General features: G+C 40.1%; 1 protein-coding gene across 4 annotated transcripts in view; it reads left to right on the forward strand.

Moving 5' to 3' along the window:
* Positions 1-12,813, forward strand: part of PIK3R1 (phosphoinositide-3-kinase regulatory subunit 1) — a 470,555-nt gene that overhangs the window by 393,995 nt on the left and 63,747 nt on the right. For all 4 annotated transcript variants that reach the window (XM_054688102.1, XM_037529892.2, XM_054688104.1 and 1 more), the window contains one exon: positions 5,607-6,326. In XM_054688102.1, coding sequence (XP_054544077.1) covers positions 5,993-6,326 — 334 coding nt within the window. In that variant the 5' untranslated portion in view covers positions 5,607-5,992. The remainder of the gene's footprint in view (positions 1-5,606; positions 6,327-12,813) is intronic.

Here is a 12,813-nt window from a genome sequence, read left to right on the forward strand (position 1 = left end):
TGATAAAACTGCCACAGAGTTTAAGTCCTTCACCAAGGTTATATATACTCAGGCATTGATGGGGCCAGTAGCCTGAATCTGAGGCTCAGCACTTAGACTCCCCTTCTTGTTAAGAATCTTACAAAATATTGGGCTGTTGGAAAAGTCATGTTGTATTTTTTTCTATGTTTTTCAAGCAAAAATGTGTTATGACTCTTCCATCAACCAGAGAGCATTGTTTTTTTCACACGAAGTAGGACTTTCAATCTGCCACTTCAGCCCTCTCGCTCTGTGGCCATCTAGTCTATGATCGTAGAGAACCAGAGAGGTGGGCATTGGGCTTTTTCTGGGTGATCGGATTCCCTTGTTGGCCTAGAAACCAGAGTAAGCAGCTTTCTCTCCCCACCTCCCTGTTAGGGACCCTGAGCCTGAGAGCCACCTCCAGCTGGGCCTGGGTCTCCCTCCCTCACAGCCCCCAGCAACCACCTATCCTTTTACTCTCTGGAGATTAAAGGCTGCTGGTAAGTTCATCTAGGCTTGTCCTGGCCCCTCCCCTTTCTAGCCCCAGCCTCCAAGGTGGCCTGGACGCCCAACTTCCCCAGAGCAGACTCAGCTCTGAGTGTGGCAGAGGGCAACACATTCTGGTTATTTGGTTGGCTTGAAAATGAATGAAAATATATGATGTCTTTGCCTTTGGGCTTAATCTGAGCATATCATTTTGTTCTCATTAAGATAAAATTCACATACCATAATATTTACCATGAGCCCATCATTTTAAATTGAAAATAATTCATTATGTTTGCTAGGACATTGTAGTTTTCAATTTGATTTTCACAATTTCCAGGAAATCAGATTTGAAAGGTGAAAAAAAATTCAATAATGATTTTTTTTTTTTTAAGACTGCAAATTTTGATGGGGAGGCTTGCACTCGACTCAGCTAGCACACTGAGGGTGGAGAGACAGAATGTAGAATATAACACTATGGACTGGGTCTCCCCTCCCCCCTTCCATAACCTTCTCATCTGAGACCTATTTGGTGCTGCCACCCAGTGCCAAACTGCTCATTTCATTGCAGGATAGAATCATATCACCAGGATATATTCTCAACTTATTTAAAGTGATTTTAAAATATCCTTTCTTCTTGCTTCCTGACCAAGTTGACTCAATCTTTGTCCTTTGTAAAAGGGGAATGAATAAGCCAACAAAGTCAGGGGACTTTTCAAAGAATTTTGTTTGGGTCTTGGCCAAAATGCCTCCGGGTTCGAGGGTTAAATTGAAAATTTACTTTCAAACAGTTGTACATTAGAAGTCAAGGATTGCATCAGAAACAACTTTAATATGAGGAACAGAATAAGGATTGCTCAGTGTCTTAGCAAGGAGAAAAAATATACTTTTGATCAATGCTATTGCAGGCTGTCTTTAAAAGAGACTTTTAAAAGGACTGGCACAAAATAATTCCTGTTAAGGAAATTTTGGACTGTTGCATATCAGGTGATATAAGATGAAGTTAACTCATTATTTGTTGGTAGGATTCCTTTATGCCTTTGGTTACACTAATGTGTGTGTGTAACTAGCTTGGAACCTATGTCATAAAACTGCCTTGATATTTTGGAAACATTAATTTGTGGGTGGTGAATATTAATAAAAACTGAATAATTTTGTTGGGCTGGGTGGAAATAGAGCAATGGACAGGTGTGGATAGCCACAGAGATTGAAGTTGTAATCTTGTAGAACGTGGGCAACATATATCCTATCAATCTGGACAATTCAGGATCCAAGGTGATCTCAGGAGTTACCCAGGCACTACTGACACTTCATGCTACTGAGTCTCTGAGGTCCTGGAGGGAATCTGAGGGTGAGAGAAAAGGGAACTAGCTAGTCTTCTAACTGTGAGAGCCCTTTTGACTGTGGATTGTTGCTTCACATATCCCCCTAAAAGGAGCCAAGTTGTTAGAAATTGTGCAGTAAGGAGCCGGGGATAGCAGCAGGGAGCAGAGATGCCGAGAGGGATACAGGTGGCAAAAGCTTAAGATCCTTAGAACAGAAATGGGCAGAATTCCAGAAGTGGGCAGCCTTCCAAAAGTGATGTGCCCAGTATTCCTTTATTCACTAGTTTATGGACTCCTTTGGCAAGGATGCATTTTAATGAAGTTCCTTTGGAAGAAAAGTTGCATGGTCCTAGATACCCAGTCTGGTACTTGACAGAACTATATTGCCCAGTTATTTTTCTTTTGTTCTTTTTGTGCAGGTATGATTGTGAAGAGCCACAAATACAATCAGTAGGGCTGCTATTGCAGAGCATGAAAACCAGACATTCTCAGCTAATGAGAGAAGTCAGAGTGTGCAGGCAGGGACTCTGCATCATTAACCCCCATGGACATTTCTGGGTGGTTCTTGAGCCTTGCTAATAGTTGATTTTGGTCTGTCGATTCTTGTGGTGGTAAAAGTGGGGGTCCTGGAGCCAGATGATCTGGATCTGAATTCTGGTCCTACCTCTCAATTCCTTAGTGTTATCATAGCCTAGGTACTAACCTTTCTGTGTCTCAGTTTCCTTCTATGTGAAGTGAGATTATTGATGGTAACTGCCGCGTGGTTATCTGGAATGTTGAACATGTTAAAACACAGAGCTTCCCATAAATATTGGATGATGATAATTGAACTGGTTAATGTAATTATAGCTCCCCTTAGGAATTAGGTGATGATGATAATGACAGTCATTAAAATGGCTGTGGCTCAGGAGAAAGTGTGTGCTCCCTAACCAGGGCCTCTCAGTACCTCACCCCTGTGAAATTCAGTCACCTCCCCAAGGACTAGTCAGCTCTCCCTTTACTCTTAAAACATTGGCCCTGAATCATGGCTGACCTTGAATTGTTCTGATTGGTCTTCCCTTCCTGGCCTTGATTGTGGAGTCTCAGAAGACAGAAATAGGGTGTTTGGCTTAAAAATCTTATAGTCTTAGGAGAACTAGGGTTCTTCTTATCAGGTGAGAACTCAGTCTTCTGCACAGGATTCTTGAATAGAAAATAATGTCTTTCCTACAACTGGTGAGGGAAAGAGAATATGTAGAGACATCAGGTCTCTGGCAGGTATGGCCAGCTTTGCTGATCTAGAGTCTGGCCCCATTAAAGTCATCAGGTTCCTTGGGATTGTTTTTTCCTTTGCACAGATTTAACCTCAGATGTAAGCAGTTTTCAGGTTTGTAAAACCTTGACAGATGTGGACTCCTATGTCCCTGGTGAGGAACATGCATAGCTGCCCAGGTGTGCGGTGAGGAGGGGCTTGGTGGCCATGGAGGCTGTGTAGAAGAGAGGGAGGGGGAGAGGCCATGGGCTCCCATTTTGTTAAGAATCTAACCAAACTGACCTATTGGGTTGTTGAAATAGAAGCAGGGATGGGCAGCAGCTGGCATGAAGATGTACGCAGCCCTACTAGTTGAGAGCTTTTTTCAAAAAGTCATATATTGCCAGGGAAAGCTAACAAAAATTTCAAGGCAGATTTAGAGGAATTAAATTATTCTTAGGCATATTGCCTGGTTTCCAGCCATTTAGGGATATGTAAATTTCCGTGTTCTTTAGAGTTCTGTGTCTCATTTGCACAGAGTACATTAGTACTAAAAATGAGATTTGCTAGTTCTACATTTTTGTGTGAATTTATGCAGTGAATATTTAATTTGATTCTGGATCTATCAAAAGGAAAGGCTGTCTTCAAACATAATATAGTTTATTTTTCTCATATTCTGTGCTGGTTGCTTTAATTTTTTTCTCTGATGACTGAAATTCAAGTAGAATACCAAATTAATATTCTTGCTACACAGAGATTTCCAGTGTTTGTTTTGTTTCCTTTAATATGTAACTCTCCTAAAAGTGTTATTGTGTTACAGCTAAGAGGCTTTAACCATGTAAAGTTGAATACCTTACACTTCTGAATGCCAACTTAACAATTAATCTGTGATTAGATTTTGCTTCTTAAGATGCCTACACCGAAAAGTGCCTGTAATATTAAACTTCTGAAGAGTCCCGCTCCTTAAAATTTATAAAGCTCTCTTTGATATAGTGCGCTGAAATTGTGTGGCTGGTGTTTTTATTGCATTATTGTTCAGCAGCTTACCTGACACCTTTAGGTTGCTTAATATTGGGAAACAAATGGGGTACAAAGTGTGTCTGAGTGGAGACGTTTCTTTCTATCAGCTGTACACACTGACTTTCTAACCCTAAACTTAAGAGAGTTTCCAACACTTAATTGCTTTATCTCCAATATGTTTTAGAAAAATGAAATAACTTACTCATTACCCTCTCTGTTGAGCTATCTTCACAGAGTATCCGTGGTTCTGAACTCTGAAAATTCAAGTTATTGTCCTCATTACTACTAGACTGGAATCTCATAGCTCAGAAGTCAGTGACAACCTGTGATGAACAGAGCCCCAAATTTCTTCGTCTTGCTTCAATTTTTCCCTTCCGGAGACCTTTTCAGGAGGAGAGGCATCACCTTTTCCCACCTGTCCCCTCTTATCCCCTGTTTCTAGGACATCTCACTGCCCCCAACTCTTGATTGTCCCCTCTCAGTTGCATTCATGAAAGCGCTGCATTTGAGCCTTAGAAATTTCAGTATTTTTCCTGTGAGTCCCTCAATTCCATTGAGTTTGACCTTGCTCCCCCTCTTCAATCACAGACCTGATTTCCAGCCACCCACTAGCCTACAGGCATTTGTGGGTCTAGTACCACCTCAAATACATCAGGCCTTCTGGCTTCCCTTTGCCTGTTAGTGGCAGATAAATTCTTTAATACATTTTTATAATTGAGATAACAATAGTTTACAACACTGCATATGATTTAGAGGTATAGATCACACATTTTCAGGCATATTACCCATCAGCAAATGCTGATCCCTTCCACCATGTCCCTTCCCTTTCTATACCCTCTGCTCCCACTGTGGATCTCCTCCTGCGGCTGTTTGCCCAGACACTGCAGTGCACCTTTCACTGCTCTCGTCCACACTTCTATCCCTCCACCAGCCCCTCTGGCCCTCCATGGTTAGATGGAGATTTTTTAAGTGCAGCTCTGACCCCATTGTTCCTTTCTTTGTACTCTTTCATTGGCTCTTCAGTGTAGACTCAATTTCTCACAAACTCAACACGTCCTCCAGCCTTTACTTTGCTTTCTAACCACCATCCAGATTTCCCTCTTTGACTTCATACAGATTGGACAGCCTGTTCTAGCTTTTCTTAGAATGCAGTACTGGCTTAGTCACATTTGTACCTGAGGTCAGGCTACATATTCCATTCACGCTCTAGTTTCCTGCAGTTAATGTGGTCTCCCTTTTGTGTGCACCCCAGTGTTTCGTCTCTGTCTCTCCTGTGGCAATCACCTAGTGTTATGGTTTCTCGTGTGCCAGGTTTATCTCTAAGACATTGCCACATGCCGTCACCCCTCCCGCCCCCGCCTAGTGTTCTTAGAAGGCAGGGACTGTCTTACTAATCTTTGCTGTGTATACCGTGTCGAGCAATAGCACGCTAGCCTGTGTAATTCTGCCAAATTGATTAAGTACTTGTTGAATGAAAGTAGAAATTCAAATCCACACAGATGGCAAAGTGTGACGTTCATTCATAAGTCTTGTCTTTCCCTTGCTAGGTGAAGCTCGTGCGTGGAGTGCAGCAGTAAAATCAGACGACAGATGGACAGTGTGACAAGAGTGTCGGAAAGGATTGGGCCTCGCTGTGAGAATCAGCCCGGAGTCAAAGTGTTGACAAGTTGCTGAAAAGCAAACCAGTGGGAAGACTGTGGCCCGCAGAGGAAGTGGAGTCCTGACTTCAGTCATACCATTGATGGAGGACAGATGGACAGCCGGATGGCCAGTCGCCTCTCCTCTTAAACCTGTGGAGAGCTGTCCTTTGTCTTCTGCCGGACACACATTAGGAATCTTACTACATCCTCTGAATTCACTGTTCATAGAAACGTAAAGTAAGGCTGCGGCGTGTAACCAGACTCGCCTGGTGCATGGTCACAGATCCACAAACATGAGTGCCGAAGGGTACCAGTACAGAGCGCTGTACGATTATAAAAAGGAGCGAGAGGAAGATATTGACTTGCACTTGGGTGACATATTGACTGTGAATAAAGGGTCTTTAGTAGCTCTTGGATTCAGCGATGGACAGGAAGCCAGACCTGAAGAAATTGGCTGGTTAAATGGCTATAATGAAACCACAGGGGAGAGAGGTGACTTTCCAGGAACCTATGTAGAATATATTGGAAGGAAAAAAATCTCGCCTCCCACACCAAAGCCCCGACCACCTCGACCCCTCCCTGTGGCACCAGGTTCTTCGAAAACTGAAGCAGACAGTGAGCAACAAGGTCAGTATTGAGTGATGGCTTAATGACTTCCCTCTCCAGCCCCGCTTTGTTTTATTTTTTAGAGGAAAAATGGTCTTAGATTTGGTTTGGCATGTGATGCTCTGGACAGAATTCATTGTGGCGACTTTCATGGAATTTATATATGTTATGTAAAATCTTGGTTAATGATTATATGCCAGAAATGTGTGTTTATGGGTTAGAGTTGTCTTAAAAATAGGAAAATGGTATCCGAGAACCTGTTTCATGTCTTTAAAAACTATTATTTCCTTTGAATTCAATATCTGTTGCATTATTTTTGTAATTGATACTAACCTATTGAAAGTATCGTTTTGGGAAAGAAGAGGGTAAGTCTAGTATATTTAGCATTAATATGATTTGTATGAAAAAAATGTAGTAAGATGACCACAAACCTCAGCACAGATGAAACCATCGTTTTTATAACCTGGTATCTACATCTTGATTTTCTCCCCAGAAACGCTGTAGCTGCAGCTGAAACCCAATCCCTCTGTTAGTGTAGCTGGCGAGGGAGTTGTGTCCCTTCATGGGCAATGTCATGTGTCACGTTAATGCCAGTGTATGCTTGGCCTTCATGAGAAAAACAAAATCACCGAACACTTTCTTAACTGGAAACCACCTTGATTCAGAAGCCACTCGGTATTTATTGGAACTGGTCCACACCGGGACTTTGTGCACAGCTGTTCATTGAAGATTCTTCTGCTTCACCCGGAGCCCAGCTTCTTGCTCAGCTTTGCTGTTATATGCTTTGCCAGATACTCCTTTCCTCACTAGTAAACCTCAGGCACTTTTGTTCCTCGTGTAATTGTTTTTCCGAAGATCAGGCAAGGTTTGGAAAGGTGTGTGTGAAACAGGTGGGCCCAGCTGCAGTGGGTACATGTTGTGCAGAGCTGACAGGGGAATCACCATGTATTTCTGCAAAAGATTCCGATACTCTGATACCTCCTTAATGATGGCTTATTCCAGCACAAATGAATGAGGTAACAAGAATATGAAGCAGAATATAAGGATAAATAGATGCCTTTTAGCACCTATTTTGTAATACTCAAAAGATTTGCTAAAGTTACCTGAAGGGAAGGAAGTGCCTTTTCCCTCCCTTACCTGACCCAAAAGGGAAACATAATATTCAACTAGTATCTTTTATTATACACTTCAAAAGCAGAAGTTTATTTTTCTTTTTTTCATTGATTCAAAACACCCTGACTCTGTGTGGATGCACAGTGTATGCTTCTTGCAGTTTCACTTAGCAGATTGAAAGAGTAGATACATAGTTGTCTTTCTTCACCATTACAGATTTTTAGTTTGACTATTTTTTAAGTTAGAAACACTTCCTTAATTAGATTAATCAAAAAGAAAATATCATTTAATTTGTCCCAGAATTGCAGAGATTTGGAACTAGATAAGGTTATTTAAAAGGTGGAAAAAGTGGTACCTTGTCAAGATTAGTGACAAAAAGATTTTGTAAAAATCCACAGCAACACTGCATTTGATGACTACCGAAGGAGGTGTAACCTCTTTTGAATATAGTACACAGACAAACAAGTCTTTCCTTATACAAAAAATCATTTTCTCTTTTTAGGTCCTCCACTATTTTATACTACTTTCTTTTTCATATAATGTGGCAACAATTGAGATTCTTAACAGCTTTCTCATTTTTCTTTTTAATACATGGAAAGGTAGGATAAAATGAAATATTTTAGCACAGTTCAAGAAAGTGACCCATGATAATGTACATTGAAGTATTAGAGCAGATCTGAATATAAATGAAATATTAGTAATGACTGAAAGGTAGAAAAGGCAGTATGGGGAGGAGGGTTGAGAGGAGTATAGAGCTAAGCATTAACTTTTCTAGAAATGTTAGTCTTGTATTCTCATTTAAATGTGATTCCTATGGAATGAAAATTCAACAACCCCTTCTAGCTGCATGTCAAATTGGTATGGAAAGAACTTGTAAGGACAAATGTTGGAACTTATGGGACTCTGATTTCTTAGGTTTAAGTGAATATTCATTTGAGAAGTTTTTGCAGTGACAAATTGTATGAATGATAAAAAGTTCTTTTCTCTCCTTATTTTAATTGAATTCTCTAACCCTTTTTTTTTTTGACTCCCCATACCTGACTTAACTTGCTTCTTGCATTTGATTATCTTTATTTCGTTTAGAAGGTTACCCCTGAGGTGTAAGAACAAATGGAGGTCTCTTGAGAAAGCATCTTGTAGCCAGCCAGCACACCCCTATCACGGGCCCTGATGTAAATATGACTACCTCCATGCTAGTCAGGTTCCCTGGAATCCTGCTGAAACTTACCATCTTTTCTCTTTTTAAAAGAAAGTTGTCATGACTCTGTCCAAAAGTAGACTCTGAGAGGTTCTCTTCCTTCTATGATAGAACCCAATTTTCTGCTTTTCTCATATATTCTTGGAGATAAAGCTGTGAAGTTTTGGAGAGGGAGACGAGACTCAAAAACTAATTTAAAAATCTGTGTCTACTGCCTTTACCTTTTGTATACAGATTTCTTAGGCATACCTAGCCTGTGGGTAGAATTGAATTTGCTTATTGGCTAATCTTGTGATATTGGAATGAAAGTCATTTGGAAGCATGAACTGAGTCCCTATATTGTGCTAGAAAGCAGGGATGAAAGATGAAATCTAGACATGAGACACAGAATACCTTCTCCTGCCCTCTGCTGTCTCTCCCACCTCAGGGCAGAGCTGTAACTGGGACCCCTCTACTTGGACTGCCCAGACACACAAGGGTGGACTGGCTCATCCCACTTTCTGCCTTTACAGCTTATTTGTTATTTACATTATTCACATCTGAGAAATCTTGACGCCTTTGGCCATTGTCTGCCAAGACTCCTGGACTCATTTTTTCTACCCTCATGCTAATGGCAGGTAGTTCTGCTGATGGGAAAGTGCATTACTCTGACTGCTCATTCTGTCAGCCCCTTAAGCAAAGTGAGCATTTGGCTAACCTAATCTCCTCTCTTTGCTCAAAGCTTTCTTCTCATGGAGGCTGGCGCTGTTCACCTTATTTCATGTGGCAACTTGCCCCTTTCCTTTTGCAAACATGTATTATCTAATCTTTAGAATTTACTTGCCTCATTGATTGCTTATTGTTTATTCCTGCTGGTAGACTATAAGCTCCAGTGAAGGCAGGAGCATTTATTGTCCTCCATTATGCCAAATATCTGGAACAGTGTGGTGGGGTTCTCAGCAGGTGGATACATGCTTACTGTGGAAGCTTGTCATATGACTATTTCATGTTCTGAGTGACTTTTGAGAGTAGTCAAATTTGCTATGCTTTGTGTGTCATGTACAGAAACACAAGGGTGGACTGGCTCATCCCACTTTCTGCATTTATAGCTTATTTGTTATTTACATTATTCACATCTGAGAAATCTTGACACCTTTGGCCATTGTCTGCCAAGACTCCTGGACTCATTTTTTCTACCCTCATGCTAAGGGCAGGTAGTTCTGCTGATGGGAAAGTGCATTACTCTGACTGCTCATTCTGTCAGCCCCTTAAGCAAAGTGAGCAGAACATGTGTCAAGGTCAGCAGGTGTCATTGAGGCACAGAATATGTCATTGGTCCCTCCTTTTATCCCTTCTCTTTGCCTGGCAGCTAAAATTGCCAATATGAGTGTCATATTTCATTTTTCCAGAACCCAGCGAAGCCCCATTTTACCTTTTTTTTTTTTTTTTTTGAGAAAACCTCATTGATGTTTAATGCAGGTAAAGGGTGGGGTGGGTGGCACCTGCTCCTCAGGAGAAGCATGCTGTGGAAAGGCAATGAATGCCCTGGGTCTTTCTGCACAAGGCTGTTGAGACACTTGTCCATTCTCATATACACAAACACATTCGGATGTGGTTACATATTTCTTTGATTGGTGGTAGGGATCCAGAGATCGGGAAATGAAAATATATTCCTTTCTTTCATAAATAAGCTGCTTGATGGGACTGTTTATCTAGATCTTTTTTTGAGATCCATTAGTTAAGTTATATTAATGCATGATATCTAAACTGTGACTGTATTAGTTTGTAGACAGCGTTTAAGCTGCTAACTTGAGAGATTACTTATTAATATGACTTTATGTCCACCTCCAAACCCTTTTTGCATTCGCCTTCCCCATTTACCAGAGCATAAGACAATTGGTCCCAGGTTGCAGCTGGGTTTTCATGTAAAACATAAAGCAAGCATTTAGCATGGCCTGTTTTAAATTTTGATCAAAATTCTTTCTAAACAGAAAAAGGAAAAAAAATGCCTGCAATATGTATTTGCTTTCATGGTTTCCTCAGGTTATTTTTTGAATTTTTCACACTGAGCGTTTGCATGTCCCTCCATGGTTGTCATTCTCTATCTATAAAGCAAGGCTGTCATAAATCACACAAATTGACTACACTGTGTAGAGGTAACAGGAGATAGTGACCTGATCCCAAATTAAACACTTTTGCTGAACCCATGGCCATAACATATCACTGTTATTCACAGACATAATACCTCTGAAAATAATTTGCTCTGCTCCACAAATTCCTGCCTTTAGGAATTCTGTTTTGTTTCAGGGTCTACCTTGTCCTTAGCTTTCCTCACCTTTTTTCCTACCTAAGTGAGACTTTGCTGTGAAGTTGGAAGATTGTCATTCTGTATTGACCACTCTGCTATGATGAGCAAGTAGGCCTAGTTCTAGAATATTTGAAGATAAGGGCCCTTCTCCAACTTTCTGACCAATGAGAAAAATAATTTAGTGTTTGCCATTTTGTGTTTTTGATTAGTTTAGCTTGTGTGTTACTTTTGTTTCTCTAAGTTTTTAGCAGTGAAACATATTTCTGAAAGATGTAGTTGATTAGAAAGTAGGTCTGGAAAAACAAATAGGATTATTGTTTTTGATATAATTAGATGAGCCTTACCACTCATGATCATAGAATATTGTATTCGTGTATTAAGTTACCTGATGTAACACAGTTAACCCTTTCATGACCACGAGTGTTTTTTTCCTTCTTACTAAATTCTTGACTTTTAAGACCTCTTTCCTGTTAATGATATATTTATTTTGTTTCCTCTGAAACATAAAAAAGAAAGTAAACCTCCTTAACAATTCCTATATGCCGGGTAAACAGGTATTTGAAAAGGAAATTGACAGGAAGAGAAAGGATCAGGACTTTTGCTGCATTGTAACAAGAAGTTTCTCTCCCTCAGCTAGCCTACCCATTTAGGAATTTACAGGCAGCCCCTGAGAGGAAGGATGAGTAGGGAGCTCACTACTCAAAGAGCAGCCTTGGACGAGTTCTCTGTGGAGAGAGAAGACATTCCTCCTTCCTTCCCCACTTTGCTCTTTGAAGGGAAAGGTTTGAAAGTCTCTTTCTGGGAGCTATGGTGACTGTTAATTTCAGAGTTACAGATAAGACACTGTTTGAAGAAAAGTTTTCTGTGTCATTTAGAATTACAGGCCTTAGGATATAAAAATTGGGATGTATTTGCATCTCATGTTTAGATGCTTTCATTAAGCCTTCTGGCATTAGAAATTTTCTGTGTTTTTCCCCCCAAATTGTTCAGCTGGTCCAATATCCATATCTATATAGTTAAACAAAGCCCTTTCACCTGATTCAAATAGAAGCAGTAAGTGGAGTGAACCTATTTTGTTTATAGCAACTAAGCTAATGTTGATTTTCTAATAAAATTTTCTTTGTCATAAAAGTAGAACTCTATGTGCTAGAAGCGTTCCTCTTTTTAGCTTTGTTGGCAATAGACTTGTTAACTTTGATGTCAGTCTTTTCTGGCTTCCAGGTGAATGCATTTTTGCCTACACCAGGAGAAATTCTGATTAATAAGCACTTCTCTGGTAAATCTGAGATTGAGAACATCAACATTTGAAGTTCTCAAATTCAATGACAAATGTTGTCTTGCACCCATCTACCAAGTAGCATCCAAAAAGGGTGCAGGGGGGTGGAATTTTGTACCTCCAGCAAATAAGAACATCAAGTATATAATGCCATTTACATATCCATGTTTTTCTTAGTAAGAGAAAACAGATGTTAGCAGTACAGCTGGCTGTTGCATATATGTGTGTCTTTGTTGCCAGTAAATTTCCATGAGGAAGGACATAAAATTGATTTGAAGACTGAGAAGAAAATAATTGGTGTGATAGCTAGAAATGAGAAACTTAATTGCATAATGATTATATCTTAACGTTTTGTGGTCTTGATTGAGTGTATAGCCTTCACTATCTAAATAATTCTTAGACTTTCAGTAAAACTAATCTAAATAGAAGAGGTGAAACTCAACTAAAATTGGCTTTTTTTCATTTCTTGGGTACAGTTTCCCTAAAAGGTCAACTTTAGCAAAATACCATCAGAATACTTTATAAATGTGTTGTTCCTACTTACTAATTTATATAAAGGACCACAATGTTTTGTTTCTACTATGCTAGTTCCATGCACTATTGTGAAAATGTTCTGATACAATATAAGTTCATA

The sequence above is a fragment of the Talpa occidentalis genome, unplaced genomic scaffold (assembly GCF_014898055.3).
Source record: "Talpa occidentalis isolate TD23 unplaced genomic scaffold, MPIMG_talOcc4v2.1 talOcc4.6, whole genome shotgun sequence".
NCBI classification, from domain to species: Eukaryota; Metazoa; Chordata; class Mammalia; order Eulipotyphla; family Talpidae; genus Talpa; species Talpa occidentalis.